Source organism: Rutilus rutilus, assembly GCF_951802725.1.
Source record: "Rutilus rutilus genome assembly, chromosome: 13".
NCBI lineage: Eukaryota > Metazoa > Chordata > Actinopteri > Cypriniformes > Leuciscidae > Rutilus > Rutilus rutilus.
Genome location: NC_140218.1, coordinates 23,566,235 through 23,582,894, shown reverse-complemented (window position 1 = coordinate 23,582,894; position 16,660 = coordinate 23,566,235). Strand labels below are relative to the sequence as shown.

Genomic DNA, 16,660 nt, shown 5'->3' with positions numbered 1-16,660 from the left:
GAGTATTCCTCAAAAAAATTCGGATATCTTTCTCCATCTTTCACAGCTAGTTGAGCGTTGAAGTATATTCCCATTCGCAAGCTCACTGCCAGACTTCTGAGGCAGACTTTAGTTCAGGTTGCATTGGGCTAAACCCAGATCAGGACTGGACACGAGCCAGATGAACTCCCGCCTCTCTCTCCCCCTCATGTTATCTTCAGGGTCGCTTCCATTTCCTGTTCTCTGAAAGTTTGATTCAGAGAACTGTAATCATAAATGAAATTGCCTATGGATTCAAAACAAGTCTTTTGGGGATGAAAACTAAAAACTGCCAAAAAAGTCAAAATAAACAACAACAATCAAAAGACACAGAGTTTTGGATATACTAAGAGTTAAACTTCAGCACTGACGTCCCAGTGAACAGCAAAGTCACATGCTTGTCTCAGATTGTTTACTTGCACAGTCTCTCACAGTTTAAAATCCCTACTAAACTCAATACCTCCCACCAGCTCTCTCTCTCTCTCTCTCTCCTTTCTTTCTCCACCCACCCTGTTTTCATGGTCAGTCTTGAAGCAAACCACACAGTGGGAAAAAGCATAAAACGAAGTGTGCACGGTTTCTCTTTTGCACATTTTTGTGATTTTTGTCATCGTCTAGTCTCTCAGGAAAACTGTGAGTACGATGAGGGAACTTTCTAGAAGCAGCAGGGGGAGAAGGGTAGAAACCGTGGACTGAAAAACAGGGGGGGGGAAATGCATCTGTGCACTTAAAAACTACATTTAACTGTGAAAAATACTTTTCCAATGATGCAATGTTTAAAAATGCTGCAGTAAGACTCTTTATGCTTTGATAAAAATGTATGAATAGGCCAGCTTTCAATAGATATGCAAACAGATGAGTTGAATGCATTTACATAACGACTTATTTGCTTTTACTCACTGCTGTACATGGTCATAGTGTCTGTATTTTTTACAATAGAAACTCATTGTAAAATAAAGTACATTCAAAAAATTAAGACATATGAAAATATATTTTAGAGCAAAACTGCAGATACATGTCTTTATAAATCACTTGTTAATTTGTGTGAGAGTTCAGAGGGGTCATAGTGAACTCTTGGCTTGAGCTTTTGCCAGTTTCAGCCATTTTAATGACAGCATATTTGTGTCTCTCCCGCTGCACATGGAGGGTGCAGAAAGTTTCAGCTTTGATAATAAAGCATTAAAAAAAAAGTTTCATCTTTGCACAGATGAATAAAGAGTGTTGTATTATAGCATTTTAAATAAAATAGGAAAAAAAATTCAATAAAACATATGGTAACACCTTACAATAAGGTCCTATTGACTAACATTAACATTCATTTTACTGTAACATTGTTATTGATTAATCTTTGGTAATTCATTGTTAGTTCATATTAGCTCAGATACATTAAATAATATTAACATATTTGTTATCTCTTGTCAACTTTTGTAATTAACTAACAGAACCTTATTGTAAAATGTTACCAATAATTATTATAAAGATTTTAATGTGGCTCTGTTCAACCAAGCTCCAGACTTTCCACCCAACTGCGTAGCAAGACTGTGTATGAACGTGTGGATGCTGGAGACTTACTGTAACTAACAGCAAAAGATGATTATGTGACCAGACTGTACAAGCTGATATTTGGATTTGATCCAGAGCAGGAAGAAATAAAGCATCATGGAGTTTAAATACCGTTATCGACAGTATATGCAGAATTAAATAGCAAAAGATCCTAAACTCAAGACTTTCCCCTTTACTTAGGGCTTTGACAGTACTAAAGCTACTGAAAACACTATCACAAGTTAGTCCACAAAGATGAGAGTAGTCATACATCAAATAGTCAAGCAACTTTAATAAAATAACAGCAGGATCAACATAACATTATGGGGTGGTTTCCCAAACAGAGATTAAGCCTAAACCTAGACTAAAATTGCCCTTTAAACCAGATTAACAGAAATCTGCTTTCTCGGCCAAGGCTTTAAATAGTCCTAGATTTAGTTTAGTCCAGAGTTTAATAAGATGATTTCCTGGAGGAAGACTAGAGTTACTCCAGGACTAATTCGAGGCTTAAATTAAACCTACCAGGAGGCAGGTTTAACTTCAGATTAACATTGTGTTTCAAAGTGGACATGTGTATTACTTGGATGGACACACACACACTCAATATATATTACAAACAGACTTCCAGCATTTCTTTTCGTTTATTCCATAGCTGGTGTGTGCAGTTTATTTAGCTTGCTTAAAAAATAATTTGCTTTTGTTTAGTAATTTTTTTTTGATTGCAGTCTTTTTCTGATTCCATTGTTTTCTTTGGATTTGCTTCTCAGTTCCATGCAATTTTAAGCTTTTCTTGGTTCTTTGCATGTTTTATAGGCAACCTCTATCATGCTAATTCAGATTAGCACAGTTGGTTTTAAATTAATCTGGTTTATTTTAGTTCAGGACTCCATAGTCCAGGTGGAACTAATCCGTACTTAATCTGTGTTACAGAAAGCCATTTTTTTAGACACGATTAACTATTCTAGATTAAGGCCTACTCCGGTCTTAATTTAAACCCTGTCCGGGAAACCGCCCCTATGTGTCTAAACAACACCAGACAATGAACAGAAAGAACCGAAGGGCTTAAATCCACAGGCTAATGAACTATAGGTGCAAAACAGGTGTGCTCTAATTAGCAACATACTTAGTAGCCATGACAACTAATGATGGTGGGAATATATAAGAACAAAGACAAGCAAACTAAACGTCCATGAAGAACAAGAAAGTGAAACAAAGGTAAAACGTGACAAGAATTGAATGTAATACACAAGCATATGGAGATAGTTAAGAGGATGACATTCAACGTGGTTTTAAGAAGATGCAGGCTCCAGCTAATAATGTATAGATCAGTCCATTTACATTATATTTAACCTCAATCTGCCAGGTGCTGTGGTCTTTTGGAGATGCTGCACTTGACAGCGGGACGTGTAGGGGGGCTTTTGTCCAGACGGGGAGTGGCTGCATTCAGCGCCAGCAGTGTCAAGATGGCCAGCCACGGGCATGGTAATGTCAAATGTCCTTTTAAAGCCAAAAATATCATGCAAATTTGGAAATAAAAATAAAAATATGATTATGATTAACAACTTTTGACTATGTCAACTTGAGTAATCAATGAGTGGCCACTGCATCAAATGCCACTTTCTTCAAGAGATTTCTACTTCACGTCTGAAATGCCTGCATTTTTCTCTCAAAAGTCAATTGATTATTTCTTTCTGTTCTCTCAGGTGATGTGACAGAACAGGCGGACATGTCTGTGCCCATGTACTGGGACCGTCTGGACACTCCTCTTCCAGACAAACCATACCAAGACATCCTCAGTGATGCAGACAAGAGCCTGAAGCAGAAGGAGAAAGGCCCCTGGAATAACCTCTCCAAAGAGGAGAAACTTGCCTGTTGGTATACTTCTTCCTTATTGTCCATTCTCCTTCTGGTCCTGTGTCTTTTATATTTGTATTCGAAGGTAAACGAACATATAGAGAACAAATTTTATATGACTTTCCATCTATAGTTTTGTGAATCCATCTAAATTCTTGTAGTTGATGGATCAAATCCTGATACGTGACACACCCTGGTTCGTGGTATGTGATGTAAACCCAAGGCTATTGGCTACAAATCACAAAAGCAAGCCATTTTATTGGGTTATTAAGGGAAATTTTCATGGAGAACAATTAAATTGTTGTATTTTTATTTATCTATTGTGATCCACAATGGCAGTGTACAGGATGATGTTTAAAGAGTCATTCGCTGAGATGAAGAAGCCAACGGGTGAGTGGAAGACTGTGGTGGGTGGCATCTTTTTCTTCATTGGTATCACTGGCCTGGTTGTTCTGTGGCAAAGGTTCTATGGTAAGGGATCATCTTTATTTTTTTTATTCAATGATTGTTTAATTTTAATATTAGGATTAAAATAAGTGATGGGTCTGTTTAGGTTCAACATTTTTTTGCTTTCTCAGTGTATCCTCCTCATCCTCGTACCCTTGATGACGAATGGCAGGCCAAGCAGGTGCAGCGGATGCTGGACATGCGGGTGAACCCCGTGGAGGGCTTCTCAGCCAAATGGGACTATGAGAAGGGCCAGTGGAAATAAGTGTAGGGAATGCAGCTGTGAGCGTCACGTCAACCCCTTGCCAATTATCTGCCATTTGTCTCTGGCAGTCTTCATGCCATCCTTTATGCACAACATATGAATATTATCCAATGGGCATCAATGTAAAATATGTATCAGTGAGACCGTCCATAACACTGAGTGAGTCACAAGTGTTAATTCTTGACTAAACAGAAATAAAACCTGAAAGAATAACGTATTGTGTCTTTGTATTCATGCAACAAGATAAACACACATAATAACCACAAGAGAGGTCTTGTGAATTCAAATGGGTCTTTATTTAATTTAAATGATATCAGACATTAAAAAAGTCTAAGACATAAAACAATTCAGGGGTGAAGCTGTTTAAATAAACCCAAAACCTTAAAAAAATAGTTTTCATTTTTGTCCCCTTATGTTGAAGGTTAAGTTGGCTAAATACAAACACAATGAGCAACAAATACACTTCAAAAGAAATGGAGTTTAAGGCCATAGGAAGGAACAATATGCGTTTACACGAAATATCATAAATAATTTCAAATCAACAAACGCCTTAAATATTTTTTACTAATCTATGATGAGCTAGTCTAATTGTTATTTAAGTTAACTAGTTTACATAGTGTCGTGCCAATGCTGGTACATTTCACTCTTAAGCATACTCAAACTCCGTAACCAACACACAGCGCGCGCGCGCGCACACACACACACACACACACACACACAAACAAACATGACAGACAAACATAGACTAAGCATGCAAGCAGCAAATTTCATAACACGGAATGTATTCTGTGAAATCAGTGTCTATAGAGCAGCAAAAGGTGTAAATCTCGGCAATTTCAATCTGCTAAGACTCGCCAACTATAAATGTTTACATCGTTATTTAAACAGTTCACTCGCAACTTTGGAGTTTAAAGGTGGCTTACCGGATCTAATGTTGCCATATACAACCTTTACATTTCTAACTTTATTTACTTTTAAGTCAACATAATAGCAAATTCAGATTGTAACAATTTTCAAATGCAGCCTTAGTCTATTGTATGTTATTGTACATTATCGTCATTGAGTTGTTGTAAACAATAAATCAATTGGCCATTTCAGAAAAGCTGTATTTATTTAAATAGAAGGATTGAATAATTAGCAAATGACCATTATTCCCTCTTTGGATTAATGAGAACTGATTAATCGTTGACAAAAAATAAATAAAAAATAGTTGATGTTGATTTTAAAACAAATCCCTCGAGCTGAGGGAAATTTCATTTAGTTCCTCTGGGAGTTAAACCGGGAAGAATAAATATTTTCTCATACCTGCTTAATGTTAACTTCCCGCGGAGCCCTACGGCAGACATCTCTTTTCTAGGTTAGCTCTCAGAAGACGTGACGTTTAGGATTGGTATCTTTTGATTGACGTATCAAACGATCTCGGCTTTCCCACGTGATCTCAAAGCGGGGTTGAAGGCTGGGAACACACCTGTACCACCACTGCTTTCATCCCTTCTGTTTGAATTACCCCGCTCGTCAATCATTTACTCGTCGAAAAAAGGCGATGAATATTCAAGTCGACGTCCTGTTTGAATAACTAATGGTTTGAAACCTAAAGATCATTTCTCCACATCTCCGAGAGCTTAAACGAGTGTGACACGAGCCGAGTGTAAAGCAGCAGGTGCGCGCGCGGAGTGACACTCGCGCTTAACGTCTCTGACAGGAAAGCGTTTAAGATGAGATTCGACAGGAATCAGGAGCTGTGAGAAGACTAGAGAGATTTATCCCAACTATTTCTAAGGTTTGCTTTTGAAAACATGAATTACATTAAAAAATAAAAATAAACGATGAAGCATAAAATGTACTCTTTAACAGTTTAAAACAATGAGTTTAGTCAAATACTATATTTTTTGTTTGTTTTTCCACGGCAGCACCATGATGTTATCTGACCCAATATATGCCTGTCAGCCAGGGTTCAAAACATTGTGGACCATTACACAGTAAGACCCAACTCAACAAATCTTATGAATGCTCTAATATCTGTGGAAATAACATTTACACTTGGAGATGTGAATGCTAAAAGACCAGAATTGAGATTAGCATTTTAGCTTGGCTCTGTACATTTAAATGTGCTGCAAGTGTCAAACTAACTTTTGCTTACTGAAAAAAAACCACTGCATATATCATTTCATACCTCAGATTCCAAATAAAACAAAAACTCAATGACTATTAGCTTGTTACAAATGCTAGGCCAGTATTCCCAGAACTGGTTGCATCCTCATTCCAAAGACCATACAAGACACCAAGCACTCTTGTGGCAATATGGTTTAATCTAATTACTTTCAGCTTAAAGTATTACATTTTCTGTGTATAAAACACAGTTAAGTGTAGTCACAGATACAACAGGAGTGATCTACTCACTCCTTGTGTATCCGTGTCTCTTCTAGCTCTAGTTACAACAATCTCAAAGGTATAAAGAGTTATACGTGATACCACATCTGAAGCTGAAACTTAGGTTTAATAAGGTTTAATAAATCAAACGGCACCAAACATACAGAACTTTCTCTCAAACTGTTGGCCGTCTCATAACTGTTGGTCCCTCAGACAATTTAGATGCTTTAGAGGATTTCAAATCTGCCCAATGCAGGTAGTCACACAGTTAACGCTCATCAAATTCGCAAGTGAAAAGAAACAGAACAATAATGGGAAAACAACAACAACATAAAAACACTCACAGACATATTTTTATCTGTTACCACATTTTTCTATAATGGTAGAGAGATAGCAGAGGAAGCAGGCGCTCAAGTGTAGTGAGATGCCTCTGCTCTCGAGCTAATATCTGGCACTCCAGACAGGAATAACGCTCCTCAGAAATGTCAGTGCTGATTTACCGACTGAATACTTCAAATTCAGTTCAGATTCAACTTCTTTATCATTCGGTTAACTCAAGAATTACAAATGAGCTTAAATTAGATTTAAAGATAAAAATTTGGTATCCTTGTCAGTTTTGCAAGTCTCTTTGAAAATGAGAGAATAATAAGGATACTTAAAAGATTAATGATAGGAGATGAAAAAAAATTATAATTACAGACAAAGAAGCAAGATTTGAAACTTTTTTCTCTTGACTGTTTTAGTCATTTTTCTCATTTCGTTGAACATGGTGTAAGGATACGTGGCTTTGCCTTTTCAGAGTCAGCTAAAACCATGCAGTCTGGGTCATGTGATGTGACATCACAGATGCACTCCACTCAGTCAACAGTACACGGTGGGACGGGGGATGTAAACATGACATTTCTTGGCAATAAAAGGGAAACAAATAAATCCAAAACAAGTATTTTTGAAGTTCCTTCATTTCAGCTGGAGGTCTAAATGAAGCAGTAGGTGTATTTGGATCTTCAGTAATTCTGATCCTCACAGGCGTTTCTGTGCAATGAGTGACCCGACCACGACACCTGTGAGCAAGGTCATTCCCGCCAGCAACCACTTCTTGAAGCTTTCTTGTGACTTTCTGCTCTCTGCTGCTGCATCTTTTCCAAAGATCTCCGCGAATCGCTCCTGCACAAAACACACAGAGAATATAATCAGATTTTATTTCTACAACAGCGAATCTATGAAAATATCCACACATGTACTATATCATGTTATTAATGACCGAAATTGGCAGAAAATTTTGATTTTGGGGTCAAATCTAATTGACAGGTTATGACAACTTCCGCTTCTGAGAAATCCGGAAATGTGAAAAAGGTCAATTGTCACTAGATATTCACAAAACAGAGGAAAATATTACCATGATCAACCACCCAATAATTACACTTCTGATACTAACTGACAAGCTCATTCCAGCCAACCACTGAACTCCTTCAAGTGTCCCTTCCCATCAAGCCTTTCATTAATCCCACCCTTCCTGTGACAAGTTTGTTTGTGCAATAATGTGTTCATGCAATGACCACCAGGGGGCGAGATTTACCATGCCTGTTTCAAAGACTTCACTAACCTCATTTCTCAGCAGGATTCTGTAGCAACCCCAATTTTATTTGAAAAGCTGAGAGGGGATTTCAGGCTTTATAACATAACCCGTTTCCTCAGGGAACACACACAAAAGTAGCGCTCACCAACTGCACATGGAGGCTGAAATAACTCAACCGGAGCACTGCAGTAAAAAGCAAATATGACTCATAAACATGCATGAGTTCATACCACCCCGACAATTTCTGAGGACAGAAATGTTTTTTTCGTCTCTGCAGTTTTTCAATTGGATCTTCAGTGTAGATTCAGGGTCAATACGATTTGTTTCACTGACATTTTTGTCGGCGGTATTACAGCAATGCAGTGATCAAGCCAAAATAATTCAGTGCATGCAGTCGATTACAAAACAAACACACACACACACACACACACACACACACACACACACACACACACACACACACACACACACACACACACACACACACACACACACACACACACACACACACACACACACACATATACACACACCCCTCAGACGCCCACCCCTGTTTTCCACTCAAGAAGACTGATGTCATCCTCCAGTCTTTCCCTTTGCCCTAGTTATCTACACAAGCTTGAAAATATGGGAAGAAGAATGTGGAAGACTGGGTAAAACCATCCGACACTTAACACGTGCACTGTGGCAACATTTATCAGTCACAACAGAACTGGGTTTCTCTTTACAGTGAAACAAAACTGGATATAAATATATACACACACACACACACACACACACACACACACACACACACACACACACACACACACACACACACACACACACACACACACACACACACACACACACACACACACACACACATACATATACATATATATTTATATTTATATATTTACAGGCTAACAGAATTATAAAATAAAAAATACCCATATGTGTTGCACAGCAGTTTAGTTGTGTTGAGAACATGTTTACCACTAGGCCACAGCTCCAATACTTTGTGACCATTTTTCTGCATATTAACACTCATCCGTGCTAGCTAGCTACTAAAGCAATCTGTCATGTTTCATATGAATTAAGAAGGATTGCTAAAGCTGAAACATTACAAATATAAAAAAGGAGCAGCTAGGAGAGGTCAAATGGGTGTCTGTCAGAAGGACAATGCACAACAAAAATGCAAATGACCTATGGTAAATGACTGCATTCCACAGAGCCTCAATAATCTGGGGAGGAGTTGTCATTTATTGACAGGTACATTGTTTTAACTGACAAAGAGGATGAAAGGGAGATTAATAAGAAGGAAGTAATAGACAGAGTCAAATAGGCTTGTTTTTGGATATGAAATGTGTGACATTGTAGTCAAAGTGATGTCAGTCACATAGTGTGCATAGGAACAAGATCAATTTCATAGGAAATGATATCGTAAGTGTGAGGGAGGGGTGATGGGAGTGGCAGAAGCTGATAACAGACATGCAGTTCCAGAGCAGAGGGGTTATCACAACCAGTGACGCAGCACATGACATCACAAGTCAAGACTGTAACTCACTTTCACTTACGGTTAACAGATACCTAAAAACCACCCCAAAACCACCATACAACAACAAAAATAATAATAATATTTGATTATTATTATTAATATAGCTAACAACTACTCATGGCCCGAGTGCTTAGAAAAGTAACACTTCTCAACAAATCACACAATTGGATGTATGATTCCTATCAGTAGCAAAAATAGGATAGTGATGCGTGAATTGAGCAAACACCACATAAAAAACACACACACACACACACACACACAATCCAACACAATACTGTACATCCTACAGAGTTCAATATCCTACTAGAACAATTAACCAAGCAAACTACCGTTTCACCGCACAGTGACTTGAGTAAATATAATTTCTATCATGCACTTCCTCAGGCACACCTTTGTCAACCTTGGGTAGTTTAAACAAGACCCATGCCGACCTGATCATGAATGATGAACAGAGAAGGCGTGCTACAGTCAATACAATCAGACGGAAGAGGAATTTGCATCATGCTTTAACAGGTACATGAGTAACCCCTGCAGGAATGCTAACAGTATGACTTGGCAGCAGAGCCAAGCCTAATGCACACATGTTAGAGAGTATCAGTGTGAGAAACTGTGAGAACAAGGTAGGAACAATGTACACTGGTATGACAAGAATGTGGCTCTTTGATTACGGTCCAAATCATAAATCTAAGACACGTTAAGGCATGCTTGTTGGCAGTAAGATTATAGTGCAACGCATAGCCTAGGCTAAAACACTGTAGGCTATGTGCAGTCATGTACAAGCACAGGCTATACGTGATGGGTGAATCCAGGAGGGGCACATATGGAGGTGTGTCTTAACCTTTTGAGCAGACATCTTTCATGCTGGAGTGAGTAAGCAAAATATCTGTCATGCATAATAAGCTTTAATTAACTAATCATCAGATGAAACAGCACAGGGCTTTGTTTAAATATCCAAGAATAAGCAATAGTGATGCTTGCTTTAGTAAACTACTATTACAATTAGATATTGCATGAGTAAGCATTAAGCAATTAAAAGTATCTTTCATGTTCAAACTAATTCCATAATCATCTTTGTATTGTCCTAATCGCTGAACAACAGGCAACAACAATTTGTCAGTTTCTTAGTTTCTATTCCACCAGGTTATTTCTGATGCTTCCATCAAAAGTGAATGTTGTCTGCGTGTTCAGATCTTCCCAATGTTTAACATTATTATATTAAAAGGATTGTTCGGCCAAAATTTTAATTATGTCATCAGTTTCTTACCCTCATGTCTTTCCAAACACGTAAGACTTTTTCAGTTTTGAAACACAAATGAATATATTGTTAATGAAACCAGAGAGATTTCTGTCCCTTAATTGAAAATCCATTCACCCAAAACTTTGACACATCAAAAAGTTAATAAAATAGATCATACCAAGCCGTTTAATCCATTTTAATCCATTTTGAAAAGACACTATGACTTACATGACATACATGGCTTAATCTGCAAATCATTTGGATTAGATTCATATGGATTTATTTAAGTTTTGGTTGCATGGGCTTCCAATGAAGGAACAGAAATCTCTCAGGTTTCATTAAAAATATCTTAGTTTCTCAAAAATGGATGAAAATCTTATGGGAATGACTAACTGAATTTTCATTTTTGGGTGAATAATGTAGGGGCTTATTAATCCCATCCCCACCACACCAGGTACAGCACATGCCCTAACATGTCTCTAACAACACTGTAATATGCCTGACCATCATGACAGCATTTATGACTCAGTTTTAGTTCATTAACTAATGTGACTCTTTGTATATCTTGCAACTACACCTTAAAATATCCACTCCAAAACTCACACTGATTCACTATAGGTGTGACTGAGTGAAAAGCATTTGTACACAAACACAATCTGTCAAGAAAACCTGACTTTTACTGGCTCCAAACAGTGCTGAGGTTGTGCGAATGCTCCCATGAGACACCGGCTGCTAGGCAGCGGGGACTGCCAAGCGTTTTCCACAACCCTATCTAAACAAAGAGCACATACAAACCTGGCCCTACAGGACAGAGTGAAACCAGGTGCAAGGTGCCTACGTTTGTTAGTTAGCATAGGCTAATATCCAAATAGAGGCCAAGAAAGGGGCTGATTCTGATCTTAAAAGGAGCACGGTGGGTCTGGCACAGACGAACAGAGGCGGACCACGGAAACACAAATTCATCCTTACCACTGTTACTACAGTTATAATGCAGACTACTGAGCTACTCTGTTGACATCAGTGTATTACATTCAACCTCATCCTGTTGAAGATGAGCAATTTGTAGTGTGAGAGAGAGTAGTGTGCGTGTTTGGGAAGTTATGAGAGGATCGTACAGAGAGTTCAGTTTGGTTCGGTTGAGTCAGAGCACCGGGTTTCTCCACTGTTACACCATCCTGACCCCTTAACCCTCACCATGGCGTTTGTGAAACCAGTGACTTGCTTTCCAGAATAGCTTGTCTGGTTTTTAGCCAGATGATTGATGATACACACAGCACGGTGTGCAAAACACAGCATGGTGTGTACAGGAGCTAGTTTCTTATCAATACTTCTGTTTTAGCTTTTTCTCACTTGTTTGACCAATGACCTATTTCAGTGAATTACCGAAATCTCCAAAAATGTCAAAGCTACTTTTAAAATGTGTCAAATCTGACAACAATGGTATCATAAATGCATCTTTTAAGTCACACTAAAAAACTATTTTGCAGGCTAGTCCAGTTAAAGGTGAACTAAGTAACTTTTTTTACCTTAACTGAACAGCTTCGGAGTCATTGGAATGGTTATATTACTTATTTCGGGTTGAATGGTGGTCGTTTCGCACCCCCCTGGTGCCCCTGAGCGGAAAATGCGCACTTGCAACTTTGTGCCGGCGGGCCGCCGGCCGCCGCGTCAGGAAGTCTCGCGTGATATCAGGTCTCGCGATGTAAACAATTGCTTTACGGCCAAAAGAAATCTGCTAAAATGCTGTCATTATTGCGCTCCCTCACGCTGTTCGAACCCGAATGAAGAAGACGTTTTAAAGAATGTCCCATCTGCTTTGATGTCGTTGATCTACTAGCCTCTGGTGTCTGAGAATAGCCAACGAGTTTTTACAACAGTGTTGTCAAATATCTATTCCGAAGCTGTGGGGGGAGCTCTAGAGAGAAACCTGCGAGCAAAAAGCGAGAATACAGCGAAGAAATCCCGAAGCTACTGAATGCAGCTTTAATATGAATGAACAAGTAAATAAACTCCAAATCCAAAACACCATTGACTTTAAACTGAAAGGTGTGACTTAGCCGTTATAAAGAGCAGTGGTTTTCAAAGCGGGGTCTGCGGACCTCTGAGGGTCCTGTTGCCAGGAGGTCTGCGAAATACGATTTATATTCCAAAGTGACTTATATAATGCATTTAACGTCAAATAAGCAAACCGTAGACACTTAAAAGTAGGCACTTCAAGGTTTCTATAGATATATTTTTTCTTGTCTGTGTGACAAGTAGGCAGTAATCTCTGCTGAGTTTTGGTACATTTGTTATGTGCTTCAGAAAGAAGTTCACAGAGACCAAGACGGCAAGCGCATTTTGTTGGTTTTCTTTATTTTACAAAAGTACAACGTTTTGCTGTTATTTTGAAGGTGCACAAATAAAAATACACTCTTTACCATTTTGAATGATGCCTTACTCTTATCTGACGGAGTATTTTAAGATGTTTGCACTGATATAATCCAAGCGATCGCGCTGGCGCCTCATGCGCACACCCTACATATCAGTTCTCCTCACATCGCTAACTTAACATGACATCGCAGCCTCTTAGGAGACAACAGACAAGTTATTCGGTTACTCTATTTAATTTGTCTGTTGTACAGTATGTAGGATGTGTCGGTCAGCGGGAGCATGCTGTGGTGTTTTTCCAAACAAATATTTTTTTTGTGTGTATTTGAAGGAAGCTATTTTGAGTGGATATTGGGAGACTGCGACTATTCATTCATGGAAACGATTCATGCCGAATGAGAGGTACGCGAGCAGTTTCAGTTTCAAATTACAGCTTGGCATTTAAAATAAATGATGTTTGTAATGAATGGCTGTTACGACCTGCGTAACAATGGAACTATAATTTATTTTTATTTTTATACATATATATTTTTTCATTTTTTCTCTGTTCTGAATAGGCCTACCAGTAAATTTAAAAGATTTGGGATTAAAGGATTTTAAACCCAAACCTCAATGATATTCTGGTTCCTAGAAAAGATTCCCATCTAGGGCTACATGATTTGGGGGAAATATATGACTAAAAATAATAATAATGATTATTACTAAATATGATTATTACTAAATTACTAATATTGTAATAACACAATTTCATTATTAAAAATAATATTTAAGAATAAATTAATCATTAATCATTTCAAAGCAGCTTTAAAGAAAATGCATGAGTCCACTTTACAATTTAGAGTGATCTGTTATCAGAGGTAACTGTCTAAGTTATGTATTTCAGAAATCTACATACAAAATTACAGTTAGCTAAAAATGTATTAATTTAAACAATTTAATAAAGGCAAAAACAATGAGCTCATTAAAGTAATGATTACTTGTTTGTTAACAAATGATTATGACATTCAGAAAAATGTAGCATTGGTGCATGCTGATTCAGAGTTTTGATTCAGAATTCAAATAATTTTATTTTACAATAAATAAATAAATAAAACGTTATTTTACGGGAAAACTGCAGGTTGCCGTTAACATGCAGGCAGGCTATAACTATATCTAAAAATCATTAGAAAGGCTTCAGTACACTACACTAGAGAATAACATATGGATTATCATGTTTACTTCAAATTTCTTTAGAGAGAAGTATTATTTTTCATATTTTTACCCAAAATAGGGTGGTGTGAGCATTGAGCACTATAAACAAATGTAATGTCGGTTTCATTCATACTGGAAGCCAGAAAGCTTACTTAGGGCAGAAAGAAACACCACCACAGTGCAGAACAATTACAGACAGACCGGAAGGGCAGGATTTCCTCAGAAATCGCTGAGGAATGCTGGACAGCCTTCATTCCTGTGTGGAAATCAGCTGATTTGAAACATGCTTTAGGGGGGGGAAGGAATTCCAACTGTGTGGCGTCAAGAACTGGCCTTGCTGTTTCTCACTCAATCTCTGCTGAGTCATTCAGACTTCAAGCTGAAACCAGAAATTTCCAGTCCTTGATTAAAGGGATGGTGGAGAGAGTGAGAAAGAAAGAAAAAAGAAAAGAGGTAAACAAAAACAAAAAAAATGGACAGAAGCAAGACAAACGCAGTTAAACCATCACAAGGCACGTAACAGTCACAGTGAATTTGAAAATTACACAAATGTTGCAAAACAAACAGGATGTCAATGTTTTTGGAAGGTGAAATCACGTTGCAACATTTTTCAGTGTAAAAAGAAACAACAAGAGGGTCAAAGACTGTATTTGCCACAGTTACTTTATCTGAGTCTGATCAAATTGATGGTCATCATCTGTTTGGTTCATGACGACAATGTGATCTCACTTACTCTAAGAGGGAGGCAGATGCTTCACAGCAAATGGGATTTCTGATGTCAGCCTGGTATTTACCATTTAAATGTCAATGACATCAGCCTCACACCTACAGGCCAGGCAAACATTTATTATAGAGAGTCTCTCACTTTTTATAGAGAGCTGTCTGTCTCTCACTGGTTTATGAGATGTGGTTTTAGTGGTTCACAGTTAGAGTAGCACATTCTGCATCCTCTCCTTAATGGTCCCTTAAATCTCAATAAAATGATTGATAGACAGTCAACCTGGTTCAGGCCACTTCTGGCCACTCAGGCCTCGTATCCTGGGTTAAGATACTTTTAATAATTTTGAAAGGATGTTAGCACTGCTTTTAACCCGTTGAATTTTGAATTATCTGAATTATCCTGAATTGTGTTGCCTAATGTATAATGTGAAACAAGGAATGCAATGCTAAATGTTGAGTTGTTTACTGACAGACAACCAAATATGAACTGCCTCAGCCTCATTAGGGCCCGAGCACCGATGGTGTGAGGACCCTCTTGGAATTGCTCTGTTTATTATTATTATTATTATTATTAGGGCCCAAGCCCTGAAAGGGCGAAGGCCCTATTGTTTTCGGTAGGATTATTATTATTATTTTTCTTACGACTATTTAGGCATTTTTGGGGCCCTTAACATGCTCAAAAACTCTTGAAACTTTGCACACGAGTCAGAACCCGTGGCCATCAGGGCCGGGCTGAAGCTGGTACCCGGGCGTGGCAGGGGGGCTCGACAGCGCCCCCTGGAACAGGGTCCGAAAACTTGGTCCATAAATCAAACACGCTTGCATGTAATAATATGAAACTCGGTACACATATAGATCTCATCGGGCCGCACAACTTTCATGCTCTAAGTTTTACGCCAGCCCAACAGGAAGTCGACTATTTAGGGGTGTTTGGAAATGCATGCTTAGGAATTTGAAACACTTCTCTTAGGGAATTCACCCGGTCAGCACCAAACTCTGTGTGCATGAAGTCAAGACATTGAGGATGAAAAATTGCCAGGGGATTTTTGATATCTCGAACGGTTTGGCTGTGGCGAGGAAACAAATTTATGGCGAATAATGGGACACAGGAAGTGTATTATAACTTCTGCATACATTGACGGATCTTGATAAAACTTCAGCAGTGTGTTCGTGGTCAGAGGCTGATCACATTGATGTGACTATTGTGAGTCAAAATTATAGCGCCACCTACTGGCAGCAAGAAGTGTGTCACTTTCAAAATGCTTTGAAATCACCCTCTTATTTTTACCCGATTTGCTTCAAACTTTATCTGTATAATGTAAACACACGGCAGATGTAGACCTGTGAAAGGATTATTGATATCTTAGATACTGTTGCCGTGGCAACGCATCAAACTTTAATTTTCTTTTTGGATGCTTTTGAGACTCTTAAGATGCTTGAAATTGGATGAAACTCGACAGACACATCACATTTATTAGCCCGTAGACATGTGCAAAGTTTCAGAAACGGGCGTGGTGAGGGGCTCAGTAG

The 16,660-nt window shown here is 38.3% G+C and overlaps 2 protein-coding genes across 3 annotated transcripts in view; one reads left to right on the top strand and one right to left on the bottom strand.

Moving 5' to 3' along the window:
- The first annotated feature begins 448 nt into the window (after nucleotides 1-448).
- On the top strand, nucleotides 449-4,509 carry cox4i2 (cytochrome c oxidase subunit 4I2). The gene is made up of 5 exons (XM_084429101.1): nucleotides 449-651; nucleotides 2,924-3,042; nucleotides 3,264-3,431; nucleotides 3,754-3,885; nucleotides 3,993-4,509. The coding sequence occupies exons 2-5, from the start codon at nucleotides 2,943-2,945 to the stop codon at nucleotides 4,124-4,126; spliced, it is 534 nt and encodes a 177-aa protein (XP_084285227.1). The 5' UTR covers nucleotides 449-651; nucleotides 2,924-2,942; the 3' UTR covers nucleotides 4,127-4,509.
- Nucleotides 4,399-16,660, bottom strand: part of bcl2l1 (BCL2 like 1) — a 33,634-nt gene continuing 21,372 nt past the window's right edge. For both annotated transcript variants that reach the window (XM_084429099.1, XM_084429100.1), the window contains exon 3: nucleotides 4,399-7,660. In XM_084429099.1, the coding sequence (XP_084285225.1) occupies nucleotides 7,517-7,660 (144 nt within the window). In that variant the 3' untranslated portion in view covers nucleotides 4,399-7,516. The remainder of the gene's footprint in view (nucleotides 7,661-16,660) is intronic.

Coding starts and splice junctions, on each gene's coding strand:
- cox4i2 (XM_084429101.1), top strand. CDS start 2,943: ATGCTGCACTTGACAGCGGGACGTGTAGGGGGGCTTTTGTCCAGACGG. Junction 3,432..3,753: donor CAAAGAGGAGAAACTTGCCT/GTTGGTATACTT, acceptor CCACAATGGCAG/TGTACAGGATGATGTTTAAA. Junction 3,886..3,992: donor TCTGTGGCAAAGGTTCTATG/GTAAGGGATCAT, acceptor TTGCTTTCTCAG/TGTATCCTCCTCATCCTCGT.